Consider the following 15,848-nt stretch of genomic DNA (forward strand, 5'->3'; position numbering starts at 1 on the left):
TTGCCCTAAATGTATGACTAAAATTGAGTTTATTCGATTTTTCTTATAACAAAAAGTAGAAAATATTTTTTTTTTCTCAAAATTTTAGGTCTTTTTCCATTTATATCGCAAAAAATAAAAATCGCAGAGGCAATAAAATACCATCAAAAGAAAGCTCTATTTGTGGGAAGAAAAGGACACAAATTTGGTTTGGGTACAACATTGCATGACCGCGCAATTACCAGTTAAAGCAGTGCAGTGCGAAATTGTAAAAAGACCTCTGGTCCTTAGGCTGACAATTGGTCCGGGGCTGAAGTGGTTAATATCACTAGTATCCACCCGTCCGTCACGGCATCCAGCACCAGAATGTGAGGGATGCCGAACGGGAGGAGGTTCCAATCCTTTACAGTAGTCCCTGTCCAATCAGTTGCCGCAAAAAAATTGCAACAGCTGACGGGCAGGGAAAAAGTCCGAAGACTGCCCCCTGAGTGATGCGCGAGCCGCCCAGTCCACAGCGTGCACGTGCATGCACGTCGGAACGAGGCCATGCCCACTCCACCCACTGACACAATAGGCTTCTCCTGCCAGACTGTGCATGTCCGGCAGGAGTACCCAAAGAAGAGCAGCCACAGATGACGGCTGTATTTGCCTGCAATGCCGCCACAGGTTAAATAGCCTGGGCAGCTTGGTGTGCCGGGCGCTGCCCCGGGAACGAGCGCCCATCACTGCTCAAGAAAGAATAGTCAGCAGGAAAGATGAAATATTCTGCAGGAGGAAGAGCACATAAAAGAATAGAATATTGTAGAAGGAGAAAAAAGAATAATCGGCAGCGGCTTTAACACAAGAAGTATATTGAATATACAAAGAACAGCACATATATACCCAGTAGATAGTATACATATGTTGCAAACAGTTTCCTTATGATAGATTAATCATATATATTTAAATTAACATAGAGAGGGAACACATCAATGTTCAATATCTGGGAGTGTGCCCAATATAAGTACATAATATCCAGTGATAAAGATAAATACAAATATGTCCAGTATAAAGAGAATAAGCACACCATAAACAAATGCCTTATAATAAATAGATGACAATTAATTTAAATCAATAATAGTATTACATGAAAAAAAAAAAAAGGCCCAAGAGCCTATTTAAATTCTCCCAATGCCGAGCATTGGGGAGTAATGGAAAATGCACATTGTTATGGTATATTTACTGCACTTCACACTAGACCTTTTGCGACAACATATAACATGCATATATGTAATATACTGTATCAAACAATAGTAGAGATGTGCATACAAATGACACATTATATCTGATCATAATGATGGAAAAAACATAATACTCTTGTCTAACCATTTAGTACAATACAGTGTGTACTCTATACATCAATGCATGATTTCAAATGATTTATCATATTCAATAGTAAACGGTCTTATATAGATAGTAGGAAAGTTATGGTGGAAAATATGTAGGTGCAAAGGCAGATCGTTGAATGTTATTAATCTACAGTAGCAGACTATTGTTCAAAACATTATTTCTCCATTTCTCCTGAAGAAAACCCCTCCAGAAAGGGTTTAAACCAAATAGTTTCATTTAACCCCGGGGGTTGTGTGGCCTTCAATCTATGAATCCATCAGGATTCTAATTGTAAGAGGGCCTTATTCCAGTCCCCCCCCCCCCCCAGGATCTGGATGTATATGATCCAGAATAAGGAATTTAATTTTGGGAAACTTCCCATTGTGTACTATGCTGGTATGTCTTCCAAAGGAGGAGGTCAGGACCACAGCTCAAAATATGTCTATATGCTCTACGCCAGAATTCCACTTCCGTTTTGCCGACGTAGAAGCATGTACAGTCACATAAGAGGTAGACTACCCCAGACGTTCTGCAATTAGCAAAATGCCTGGGGTGAAAGATCTGGCCATTAGGTAACCTGTTTTTTTTTTTTGAACATGCATATACCGGCAGTAGTGGCATTTGCCACAGATGAATGTTCCTTTGTATTTACAATGTATCTTATCCGAATGACCTCAAAATTCACTACGGACCACCCTATCTCTGATGGATGCAGCGTGTTTAAAGGTGAAAAGGGGTCTACCCACTGTCCCCTTGGTAAAAGGTTTAAGGTGGGGAGGGGGATCTAACACACTTCCTATACTTTTGGATGGAGGATGAGATTAAAGCCGCTAATCTTCCTTATAGGCCCAAAAGTGCGGAGGGAAATGCATCTTTCAATTGGTTCCAATGATTCACTCTGGCTTGCCACATCTGGTATTTCCAGAGAGGAGGACAGTGTGGAGGCACGACTGGAGTTCCCAGGGCCTGGGGGTGACATTTTGGTACCTTCTTTGTGGTGTCTTTTTTGGGGGCCATACTACTAAGCATAAAAGCAGAGACACTAAGTAAATGCACTACTTGCTGAGCAATAGTCTAGCAATACAATGCCACTAATATAGTTCAGCTTGGTACTGAGTAAAATTTATTTCCTGTTTGGAAATGCATGTATGCATTGCCTTACGTACCCCCAGCGCTACTGTGTCCTGTGTGTCAGACATCCATCTCTCCAGCTCCTGGCTTGAGATACGTCTGTTTTGAGGTCTCAGATTGTGAGGATCTGCTCAGCATCCCCAGCACCTGCGCCCTGTACTCCTCATGGACGCTACATCCTGCACACAGCACCATGCCTAAGCCAAGCCCCCTCCACTCATTAACCCACCCCCTTTCTTGTTTAAACTAAACAGCTGTCTGTGTGCGGACAGCATTTAGGTCTGCCAGTGCAGACCCGCAAGAGGGGAGGAAAAGGGAAGGCTGGGAGGCAAGAAATTTAAATTTCATGCAAAGGCTATATGGCTTCTGTGGGAACATAAAAATAATCAACATAGGCAAGCCACCACCGCACCCCCCCGAAGGGGGGGGGCACAGTACAAACTACTGTTGTACCTCCCAGCCCCTTAGTTCCCCCAGGGGGGAAAAAGAATATGCTGTTGCAACTGAGGAATCCCCCCTGGCTGCTGAGACCACACACACATGCTGTTTAACTGGCCCACTGAGCTGACTGAGAAGCAACGTACCAAGGTATGTGCATTTACTCCCTCTAGTGGAGACTTTAAGGCATGGCATTTTACTCACGAAAGAAAAAAAAACAAACATAGGTGGACTTTTTACAGTTCCTAGGCTTCTTCCCTTACCTTATCATCGCCGCAGGATACTGCTGTAACGGACAGATCCTTACTTCACCGATCACGGCAGGCTGCATTAGCAAACCTTCAAGGACTGGTTTCCTCTTTATTGGGGTGCCACTCCCTTGAACCTGTATTAGCACCCCGCCAGGAAAAACTTTAGGTAATCTAAGCATGACCAAAAATCCATGGGTCTAGCCCTGTGAGGAGATGCGTTACAGGCAAAACCTTGTTCTTCGTATACGAAGCCTGGGTACCATCCACCTTGGCCTCAGTGGCACTTTGGATGGATCCGGTCTATGGAGGCTGTTTAAATCCAGCAAAGATCCCTCCAGCGGAGCTCTTCAGAGCGTATCTTCACTCGTGACCAACACCTTAGACACTAGCGAAAAAACTGAGGTGCTCCCAGTATGGGAGGTGTTATATAGGGAGGCAACTTCCTATTTAGGGTGTGCCAGTGTCCATCACCTGAAAGTGGCTATAACCCACATAGTAATTACTATGGTGCTCTGTGTCCCGTGATGTATGATAAAGGAAGATTTTTTTTTATTTAAGCTACATAATAATTTAGCTTATTCAGCACAAAAATGGAGCTTAGTTATGTAGCATGAGGCCATATATTCGGCTATATTTAAATTTTTGGTAAACTCATTCAATGAATCCAAGCTCTGCAAGCTGAGATAACATGTACTGTATTGATGCATTAACACAATGTCACAGTAACCATGTGATAAACCAAGGTTTAGGAATATTTCTTTATCCCATTGTTTTGCAAATCGATGTACACAAACTATATAATTGAATCGGTTCTGATATTGGTGTTTTACTAACCTGACAGCTTATTATTCTAAATGGAAAACCTCCATTTTGTTTGCAAATATTAAAGATTCTAACTACCAGCAAGAATAAATCCTTACATTTAAAGAGCATCTGTCATATCAGATCCATCATGGCAGTGACTGTTAGCGGGCATTCACTCATCTGCTGCCGCCTAATCCCTCACCTTGTTGTGTCACTGCCGCATTACCAGCCATCCCATTAAAGTGAATAGGACTGTCGGTGAGTCAACAGCAATTATTTAAATCGAGTTCATTTAAGTCAAACCTTTTTACTAGTGATTTAAACTAACTTGATTTAAATCAAATCCACCCTGAGTCAATGATTAGTTTGAACTTTAGATTGCATGGGCAGGGTTGTCCTGGGAGAGACAGGGGGAGCCGGGATGACATCATCCAGGCAATTGATATGGCCCGTTCTCTGAATCAATGCTGAATCATGCAAGGCTGCATCAATTCAACTATTATTTTCCACACTCCTAGTTGCTTTGGGCAAATGCTATTTGTTGAGTAAAACAGTTCATAATTTAGCATTGATGCCAAAGTATATCCTGCAGTTCCACACACTAATACATTCAAAAGTTAGGAAGTATGAATCATTACTAGCTAACAAATGTGGTAACAAATAAATGTGACTCACAATGGAAAATATGGAAAGATTGGATTAAAGACCAATGATGGTATTTTTCTTTGCATAAAGTTACTCTGATATCAGATACTTCAGATCTCCTCAGTACTACCATTTTCTCTCCCACTTATTGGTCAGACATTCACACCATTGTCTACAGCTTTAATTACACAACTTTTTATTTTGTTCTTTACTCTCCTTTTGTGTAATTTTATTTCTATTTGCTTTGTTTTGTCACTTATATATCCCATTATCAATGAAAGCAGACCTAGGTTTGATTGCGGTTTCCATATTTGTATTTGAACCTGTACAATTGTAAGCCTTTTGACTGTTACTCAATTTGCACTTTCTGGTACTATCTTGTACTGTTTTGTATTATGCAAATTCACGTTAATAAAAAATGATAAAAAAAAAAGTTAGGATTCAGTTCACATTGTGGTAGTACGGAATCTCCAATCCTGGGACCGGGTTTTGGGACCAGCCAGCAGTCTGGCTGGATGATTGCACAGGTGGGTCTTGGGCTTAAAACAAAGCCAACACCATGGTTCTGGGCTCCACCCTCCCGAGGAGTCCAGGCGTGTAAGGGAGAAGTGTGCATGTCTGCACAGGTCGGTCTGTCAGAGCAGACAGAGGGTCCAAGCGTGTGGGCTGAAAGAGAAGCTGTTAAAGAGTGCTGAGGTACTGGGTGTACAGGAACTCTGTTAAAGAGCCAAGAGGGCTGCAGCAGAAGTCTGAGCAGCAGTGCTGCTAAAGAGAGCCAGGTGGCTTGGTATTTTTGGTTCTACATACATTACTGCTGTGGAAAGCTGAAACCCCTGTGTGGGCAACTATTTTGTTATCTGACTTTTCTTTCTTTAATAAAAGTGGGCCTACGAGCCCTTAAACGACATCTGGTGTGGATCCAGCTCACTGGTAAGCTCTACCTTGAAGCTAAAATAACCCCCAAATATTACAACATTGATCACAATATAAACAAAAAAACCCTGTAAAAGAGAACAGGTCAAGATATAAGGGATTCTGAATAAAAATAAAATCATAGGTAACATTTCTTTAATTTCTTTATTTCTATCATCATTTTATTGGTTTGAATATAACTTGAAGTGAAAATGAAGTAAACATTGCATGCCATGTCATACTGGATGTAAAATTAAACAGAAATAATGAAAGGTTTTAGTTGTATGTTTAATAGACCACAAGGGAGGAAAAAAAAAGATTTCAATGTACATATATTTTATGAGTTTACAATTAAGGTAGTAGAAAGTGCAGCTGACCATCACAACTGTTACAATAATCTTTTACTGTAAATGTAAATGGATCTCTATTTCATTGCATGTTACTATAAATGTGTTTTTCTGTGAGTTTTGTGTTCTTTGATGTCCACTATACAGATGTGTATATACTTGTATGATTTTTTCAGTCACATGTATAAAACCATGCCTGAAGAAGGGAACTAAGTATTTGCAAAAGCTTGCAACATATGTTAGGTTAGTCACACAAAAGGTATCCCCCTACTCTCATACTTCTATTTAAAAAAAAATTAAAACTGAAAATATAAAATGGTATCAGAGATTTCAGAACACCCATTAAAATAACATTTCCTAAAATAATTTTATATTATGGTTTTAAATATAAAATCATTGGAACTCACTTTGTATATAAAGCAGTGCATTCTCCCTCTTAATATTTAATTAAGTCCATAATATCTTGATCAAGCCCATGATTTTTGAGTTTATCTAGGCTGTAATATCTGTGGACAATTTGATTTTTGGTGACAACTACCACACGCACACCATGCTCATCGTCTCCAAGCTGGCAGCCAATGGCTGATGTCACTACCATATCCAGATCTTTATAGTTTCCACCAGCATTCCGATGATAATGTCCTGAGAAAACAGCCTTGACTCCTGTAAAATAAAGAATATTAGAAGATTAGTGAAATCCAACAGTTGTAATATTGTTTGCTATATGTATTTACCTTGAAATCTTTTTCTTTGAGTCTATTGACGGACACAGAGAAAAAAAAAAAAAGATACATGTGGGGTTTTGTGCATCTGTCCTCAACAGGTGGATACTGGCAAACCTAAAAACCATTGAAGGCCTGCTCACTATAACCCCACCCCTAACTTTCATCCCTCAGTTTTATTAGTAAGAAGTACAGTGATCCAATTACCACCAATGGATTCCCAGAGAAGGATTTTACGTTATTTACTTAAATCTAATTTTCTGTATCTGGACATATGGATATAGGAAATAATAGATATGTGGGATGTCCAAAGCAGTCTAACTGAAGGGTATGCAAAAGCCACTGAGAGATCCAATGGATGTGGAAAAATTACTAGAAAAGTATTCAAAAGGTATAATTATTCTGTAAAAAATTGGGGAGAAATGTGGGAATCGCTAGAAAGGCATAAATAATTAATCTGATGTTCCAGAAAAGGACAGGTAGGACAAGTAGTTGGAGATTTATCTGAAAGGATACTGGACCTTAAAAAAAAAAATGAAGGGCAACCCAGCAGCCACCATAAAGAGACAACAGGTGGGTAAAAACCAACAGCAATAGCGGTCAACACAAAACAAGAATGTCTGCAAGGGAAAGAATATTATACAAAGTAGGTCTCAACCAAAGATCAACCAGTAAAAAAATAGGAGTTGAAGCAGAATACCTTTAACACTCAAATGCATTGAAAAAGAGATCCAAAATAAAACAGCCCTTTAAGAACAATCAAATGGAGAAGGGAAAGAAGATCTTTGATTTGAAACAAATAGGAATGGAGTACAGGTCTCTTAGGGAAAAGGTGGAGAGATTCACACTCCTATTTAAAAGGTAAGTCTAAGGAAAAAACACATGCAGGGTTTTATTTAAGAAAATTGGAAAATGCTAAATCTGCTGCAGCTGTAAATGCTGGCCATAGAGCACTACAAAGTCCATCTTTCCCTTGAACAGTCAAAGGAAAAAGAACAGTAGATTACAATAAATTTCATGTACCAGTGGTCCTGCAGCTCCCCAAAACAATCCAAGAAGATCACAGGAGCCCAAACTAAACGCAAATAGCAGCGCTGAAACCTTGTCAGTAAAATAGTAACAATTTATACAACATGAAAAATGGCACACTAACATCTTAGATTCCTGGCATTGAGCATAAAACCTGGATAGGAACCACAGGCTGTCAGCATGTATCAGCAGTCTAGGGGCTTGTGCATCGTAAAGCTGTCAGTGTGGCTTGGCAGGATGTGGGTCTTCCCCCACCAGCACACACAGCCTAAATCTTCGTACACACGATCAGATTTTCTGACAGTAATTGTGTGTTGACAGACCGTTGGCCTAAAATCCTACTGTTTGTACGCTCCATCGGACAACTAGTGTCAGATTTTCCACAGACAAATGTTGGATGTCAAGCTTATAAATTTTCCATAGAAAACAGTCTGATGTCAGATTTTCTGATCATGTGTACACAAGTCTGTCAGACAAAAGTCCAAAGTACAAACACGCATGCTCGGAATCAATGTTCACCAAACACATTAGCAGAAGGTGCCCAATGGGTGCCGCTAATGAGCTGAAAAAACTTGTAATACATCACTATGTTAGTATTTGTTGGCCAACAACTGTGTGCCATTTGTATGCAAGACAAGTTCCTGTCCAATGCTTTTCGGACAAAAGTTTTGTCTGCGGAAAATCCTGCCTCGTAGAGAGTGTAGTGGTGCAGGAAAAAGGGGGGGGGGTAACACATTTCAGAGGATTCTTCCTACTTTATCAAAACCTGCCCATGGATTTGGATTATTAAGGGAGTTTAAGGCTGCTTTCACACTGGGACGGTGAGTCCATTAGCAGTAAAGTGCCACTAGTTTAAGCGGTGCTTTACCGCTCTTTAAGCCACTAGCCGGGAGCTTTTAACCCCCAAGAAGGGGTTAAACGTAGGGATGCACCGAATGGGTTTTTTGGTGCCGAAACCGATACCGAAAATGAAAAATACACTAGGCCGAAAACCGAAACCGATACCGAAACAGCACCGATACCGAAAATGCCTGTTTTAAAAAAAATATTTTTATACAGGAGATGGTCAGAGACTGGGGACATGGTACAGGAGGTGGTCAGAGACTGGGGACATGGTACAGGAGGTGGTCAGAGACTGGGGACATGGTACAGGAGGTGGTCAGAGACTGGGGACATGGTACAGGAGGTGGTCAGAGACTGGGGACATGGCACAGGAGATGGTCAGAGACTGGGGACATGGTACAGGAGATGGTCAGAGACTGGGGACATGGTACAGGAGGTGGTCAGAGACTGGGGACATGGTACAGGAGGTGGTCAGAGACTGGGGACATGGTACAGGAGGTGGTCAGAGACTGGGGACATGGTACAGGAGGTGGTCAGAGACTGGGGACATGGTACAGGAGGTGGTCAGAGACTGGGGACATGGTACAGGAGGTGGTCAGAGACTGGGGACATGGTACAGGAGGTGGTCAGAGACTGGGGACATGGTACAGGAGGTGGTCAGAGACTGGGGACATGGTACAGGAGGTGGTCAGAGACTGGGGACATGGTACAGGAGATGGTCAGAGACTGGGGACATGGTACAGGAGATGGTCAGAGACTGGGGACATGGTACAGGAGATGGTCAGAGACAGAGAACATGGTACAGGAGGTGGTCAGAGACTGGCGACATGGTACAGGAGGTGGTCAGAGACTGGCGACATGGTACAGGAGGTGGTCAGAGACTGCGGACATGGTACAGGAGGTGGTCAGAGACTGCGGACATGGTACAGGAGGTGGTCAGAGACTGCGGACATGGTACAGGAGGTGGTCAGAGACTGCGGACATGGTACAGGAGATGGTCAGAGACTGGCAACATGGTACAGGAGGTGGTCAGAGACTGGCGACATGATAAAATAGATAAGTGCAGCCAGTGTTGCCCCCCAATGATGCAGACAGCGATGCCGCCCAGTGATACAGCCAGCGATGCCCCCCAGTGATACAGCCAGCGATGCAGCCAGCGATGCCCCCCAGTGATACAGCCAGCGATGCAGCCAGCGATGCCCCCCAGTGATACAGCCAGCGATGTAGCCAGCGATGCCCCCCAGTGATGCAGCCAGCGATGCTCCCCAGAGATGCAGCCAGCGATGTCCCCAGTGATGCAGCCAGCGATGTCCCCAGTGATGCAGCCAGCGATGTCCCCAGTGATGCAGCCAGCGATGTCCCCAGTGATGCAGCCAGCGATGTCCCCAGCGATCCAGCCAGCTATGCCCCCCAGCGATCCAGCCAGCTATGCCCCCCAGCGATCCAGCCAGCTATGGCCCCCAGCGATCCAGCCAGCTATGCCCCTGTGCAGTGAAGAGAGCCGTCTGGTTGAATAGAGCGCTGGGAACATCACAGCTTTAATTTCAATAGCTGTGTGTTCCCCGTTGTGCGCTATCACACACAGCCCCTACCCCTTGTCCAGGCACTTTGATAGACAGATCACCCGTCCAATCTGGACAGGTGATCTGTCTATCAAAGTTCCCCGGGGCAGGGGTGGAGTTCCGCCCCTAGGCCCCGCCCCATTTTCGGGTCAATTATTGGCCGTTTTTTCCTTTCGGCAAATTGCCGAAAAGGGCATTTTCGGCCGATATGTTTCGGCGGCCGAAATGTCGGTGCATCCCTAGTTAAATGTGCCTGTGTTGCGGTGCTTCTGAAGTGTTTTTCATTACAATGGGCAGAGGCGGTGTGGAGCTGTATACATCGCTCCCAAACTGCCCCAAAGATGCTGGGTGCAAGACTTTTTTTCCCGTCCTGCAAGCGCACCACTCCAGTGTGAAAGCACTCGGGCTTTCACACTGGGGAAGCATGAGAGGCAATTTTCAGGCGCTATTTTTTGCGCTAAAATGCCTGAAAACTGCCTCGGTGTGAAAGTAGCCTAAATTAGGGGTCGACCGATCGTTTTTTCAGGGGCGATAGCCGATATCAGGTGCCAACATTCTGTACATTTAAACAGTGTTACAGTGTGCTTTTACATTTTTTTTTATCACTGTTATTGCTGTAACATGGAGTATAAGCATCCACTATGACAGTAATAGGCAGCACGGGTACTCTTTATGAAGGGATCTGGGGTCTACAAGACCCCAAAACCCCTCGCCTGCACTTGAAAGTATTCAAAATGTCAAGATCTGCGTTTCTGAATACCTTCTATTTTTTAAAACTGATGTCTTTAAGATAGCAGTAATCCGAAAGTTATGTTATGACATCCCTTCCGTTACTAGATTCGAGACCCGAACAAAACTGATCTGCCAGCCAGCGGATGTGCCGACTGGTCACTCAGGCCTCAAAGTGGGATCTGGAGACCCAGGCGGAGTGGGGGATGTCCCCTCCCGCTGCTTGTAATAACAGCAGAGCAGCTGCTGAGTCATATCGGTTGTTATTACAAGAAAGCCGACCGTCTGCTCTAAAGAACGGTATTGGGGTGATGCCTGCAGCTGCATGCTCACCCTGGTTATACTTAAAAACTGACTGATACTTAAAAAAAAAAAAAAATGATAATCGGTCGACCCCTAGTGTCAGTTCAGGCGGGTGATTTGGAATGTGGAGCTCTGTATGTCAGTGCTGTGAAGGATAAATTATCCATGTAGTCAAACCCTTTTTATGCATTATCAGTGTAATAAAATTCTCACATGAGCACATCCCAAAGATAGCATTAATGAATGGATTAAATGTCACACAAAATTATATAAAAAACAGCTAAGGTTAGTTAACACAGGGCAGTTATATTTATATCAAAGAAAATTATTTAAATAGGAAAAAAAGGTCACATGTTACATCATTAAATAAATGAATTAATAGCAATGTATATAAATCGAATTGAATCAAAATCTGACGTTCCAACCGTTGTCCGCCGAATATTTACTAGCCTGTCATCCAACATTTGTTGGCTCGAAAGTTGGACAACAATTGTCAAAAAGACCGTACTGATGGTAAGAATTTAGGACAATAGTCTGTCAACAGACAATCTCCAGCCAACAATCAGACCGTGTCTACGAGGCTTAAAGTGGTGTTGCCACCCAAAAATTAAAAATAGTTAAAAATTCTTTAAAAAAAGAAAATAAATAATTGGGAAAAAAATTTATAAAATGTACTCAACTCTAAATACCTGTTGCTAGGGGGTCCCTTGTAATCTCCTCGTAATCTGCCTTCTTCCTTGCCCAGGCTGGTGACATCACTTCCCCTCGCGCCACACAGTCATCTGGGACCTGTCACATGTCTCAGATGACTGTGCAGCGTATTACCGCGCCCTGCGCCGCTTGTGCATGAGCAGTGGGTGCCTGGCTGTGAAGCCACAGCCGGGTGCCTACAGTAAGAATGACAGCGCCGCCAGCAGAGCGGGGAACGAGGGGGGCTCTTTGTTCCCCCCGCATCGCTGGACCCTGGGCCTGGGACAGGTAAGTGTCCAATTATTAAAAGTCAGAAGCTGCAGTATTTGTAGCTGCTGACTTATTTTTTTTTAGGGGGCACCCCACTTTAAGACTGGAAATACATTATACAATTTTCCTTTAGTGTCACACCTTGTAAGGCTTCAAAAACTAAAAGAAGAATGCACGGGGTGTGGCTTGATGGCTCATGTGGATGGCTGCCTAGTCCCTCAGCTCCACAGTAAAACCAGCGACTATCCAAGTGCCACCAGAGAAGGGAAAACGATCCCACCTTGTACCCCAGACATCCTACCACAGCGGGAGAACCATGCTGAAATGGAGGAAGGACTCTAAACTGCAGAGGAAGCTCCCTGATTACTACCCCTGGCGAGCGACCAAGATGGAGCCGGCGGCGGCTGTGAAATGGCGGTGTGGCTCTCCTGCTCACACTCCAGCCACACCATCTCCGGGTCTCTCATGATCCTTCTGACCTTCAGGGTGAGTGGTCTCCTCCTAAATTCACCCACTAGTGCTAGCCCTACTAAAACTAGGATCAGAATGGAAGAGCCACAGCAAACTCAGCCTGTCACAGTTCCCTGCCTGTTCTCTCTCTCCCCCCACCACAGCAAGCATCAGTGCTAGATGCCTGTCTCAGATCAGCCATTATCTGAGAACACTATGAAAAATAAGCTGCTCTCACTGAGGCAAACCTTATATAATGATTTATCCACAGCTGTTTCCACAGTGTCTGCAACTGTACATAACCATGGTCAAACCATTACTCGTATTGAATCCAAAATGGGAGACCTGCTTACAGCGCATAATGAGTTAGTGGATGGTTTTGCAGACCATGAGGATGAACTCCAATTGATCAATCTGAAGCTCGTGGACCTGGAAGACTGCTCCAAACTTAATATTACATTCGGTAATTTCCCAGTCGATCCAACAATCGGATCTAGTTCAATTCCTGCAATCCCTGATATGTGCACTTTTATCTGCCCTAACAATCCGTGACATGGAAATAGACAGAGCTCACAGGCTCCCTAAGCCACCTCACCTCCCTACTTCTACACTCAGAGATGTTTTGGCCCATGTGCACTTTTTCACAGTGAAAGAAAAAGTCATGTTTGCAGCAAAACGAGCAGTGAGACTCCCCGACCCTTTCACCAACATCATTCTTTATATGGATTTATCCAAAGCAACCATGGAAAAATCACAGACAGGTGGCGACTATAACTAAAGCGCTTCAGAACCACACAATATCATATAAAAATGGGGCTTCCCCACTAAACTACTCATTACGCATCAAAACAAAACTCATGTAGTTTGAACCCTCCCATCAGGACTTAAACTCCTGAGGACCAGGCGCATAATTCCAGAAGAAACATCAAACCCTTCTGTTCCACTCTCAACACACATGGAAATCGGAGGAGCTCCTCCAGATATCTGAAAGCCATAACAAATTTCCTTCTCTACACCTGCCAAATGGCTGGGAAACTGCAGCGCTCATATCTGATACCTGCCTGCTTATTCAGTGATCCCTGTCCTTTGTAGTTCACAGAGGACCACTATCCCCCACTGATTGTTTGCAATCACTGAACAACTCGAATATGGAGACTTGATGCTTTTCACATCTCAGATCCGAGCAACATTCAAAATCTCACTACTGAGCACCGCTACCTTTTTTTGAATCAAACGATCGACCGGACACTGATAGGTTTGTACTTTGGTCGGCATATAAAGCCTACATGCGTGAACTGCTATTAAAACTTCACAGTACTGTTAAGGACCAGAGGTCTAAGCAAGTTGACGAGTTTCCAGCTTAGAGACGCAAAATAAATGTACTCCCTCCCACAAACTAGTGAACTACTAGAGCAACGAAAAAAACCCTGCTTACTTTTACTCTATAAATTTGAAAATAACATTAAATTAACCAAAGCCACATATTATGCCCTAGGTAATAAGGCCGGAGCCTTATTAGCCCCACAGGTCAAAGCCCAATGCGTTAAATGTAAAATAGCTTCCCTCCACCACCCTACCACCAATAAATGTCTTACAAATCCACAGGATATAGCTAATGCCTTTAGTGACTATTACTCCTCTCTCTACAACTTAGCAAATTACACAGCTACCTTTCAACCAACAGACCAAACCATGCAAAACTTCCTATCCTTAATTAATCTCCCATCTATAACACCTGCCCAATAAGCAAAGCTCTCCCAACCATTCTCAGATGAAGAAGTCCTGACAGCCATTCATACTCTCCCTCTCCATAAATCACCTGGAGAAGATGGTTACACAGATGAATTCTATAGGGCATTCGCTAAACTAGTCACCACCCACCTCACTGCTTTCTTCAACACTGCTGCCACCTCTGGTTCTTTACCTATTGACATGCTACGTTCAATTACCACCACCACCTCCAAACCAAAGCAAGATCCTACCTCCACGACCAACTACAGGCCCATATCGCACCTCAACACGGACGTGAAATTATTATTCAAAATCCTGGCAGCTAGATTGCTGAAATGTCTTCCCTCTCTAGTGCACCTTGACCAAGTCGGCTTTATGCCAGATAGACAAGCCCCGGACGCAACTAGAAGAGTCATCAAACTGATCCATTGGGTCTCCCAATCTCAAACACCTTCTCTGCTTTTCTCTTTATATGCAGTGAAGGCGTTCGACAGAGGATTCCTGAAAGCAGTGCTAGCTAAATTTGGTATCACAGACTACTGTAGTTCCAATCTGCAATATTATCACTTTAGTCAAACCCTTCAGCTAGATTATGAACAGATGGAACCTTGTCTAAAGCATTGGGGATCACAAATGGCACTCGCCAAGGGTGCCCGCTCTCCCCTCTCATCTTTTCTCAAATTATGGAACCTCTAGCAGCAAGGATTAGAGGAGACAAGTGCATATCAGGCATCATACACAATGACATGGAACATAAAATAAGCCTCTTTGCCGATGATGTCATACTTATGATCACAAACCCGGTCCAATCCTTGCCTGTGATTCAAGATATCATCACCCAATTCAGTTCAGCCTCCTTTTATAAAATTAATTCCTCAAAGTCCCTAATCCTCCAGTTTCATATCAAAAATAGACAGAAGACCCTCCTAGAAGGATCTTTTCCTTATTCTTGGACAAGACAATCTATCCCCTACCTTGGGATAAACTTGGCTCCATCATTACCTTACCTCTGTGACCTTAACTACCGTGCCTTCCAAAAAAAGGCTTATTAAACCAAATGCGCACAACAGGCCTATCTAAACTAGTAAAGACTGCCTCCTTTAAAATGCTAATCCTCCCCAAACTACTATACTTATTCCGTGCAGTAATCTTACCTATACACCCTTCCTTCTTTGCCTCCATACAAAAATAAATTTCAAGATATATATGGGAAACTAAACCACCTAGATGCGTGCACTACATTCTAACTAGACATCACAAAAAAGGAGTTGTTAGCCTTCCCCACATACAAACCTACTACTATGCTTCCGTTCTGGACCAACTATACTACAAATCTCCTACAAATCGAATACTCTACATGAAATACTACTGATCACTTCGGCTGGGTTTCCTCCTATCACAACAGATAGCCCCCCGTCAATTGCGACCTCAGTAACATTTTGGAAGAAATTCACCCAGCCAACATCCAAAACGCACCCGTCTCACATTCTGCCAATTTTTCTCAGAACGCTAATGGCACATCTGCAAAATCGTAATCTGCAGAACTGGCAGAAACATAAAATTAGTAACATATCAGACTATACAAACTCCCTCAATCTGAAGCCTTCATATATGCAAGGATTTCACACTTCCTTCAGAAGTCTA

The 15,848-nt window shown here is 43.2% G+C and overlaps 1 protein-coding gene across 4 annotated transcripts in view; it reads right to left on the reverse strand.

Moving 5' to 3' along the window:
* Positions 1-15,848, reverse strand: part of CPPED1 (calcineurin like phosphoesterase domain containing 1) — a 625,662-nt gene that overhangs the window by 49,589 nt on the left and 560,225 nt on the right. For 3 of the 4 annotated variants that reach the window (XM_077448913.1, XM_077448912.1, XM_077448911.1), the window contains one exon: positions 5,680-6,538. The exons of the other annotated variant lie outside the window; for it this stretch is intronic. In XM_077448913.1, the coding sequence (XP_077305039.1) occupies positions 6,312-6,538 (227 nt within the window). In that variant the 3' untranslated portion in view covers positions 5,680-6,311. Of the gene's footprint in view, positions 1-5,679; positions 6,539-15,848 lie in introns of those variants that run through there. 4 annotated transcript variants of the gene reach the window in all.

The sequence above is a fragment of the Lithobates pipiens genome, unplaced genomic scaffold (genome assembly GCF_037356315.1).
Source record: "Lithobates pipiens isolate NorthernLeopardFrog02 unplaced genomic scaffold, aLitPip1_a1.2 Scaffold_22, whole genome shotgun sequence".
In the NCBI taxonomy this organism is placed as follows: domain Eukaryota; kingdom Metazoa; phylum Chordata; class Amphibia; order Anura; family Ranidae; genus Lithobates; species Lithobates pipiens.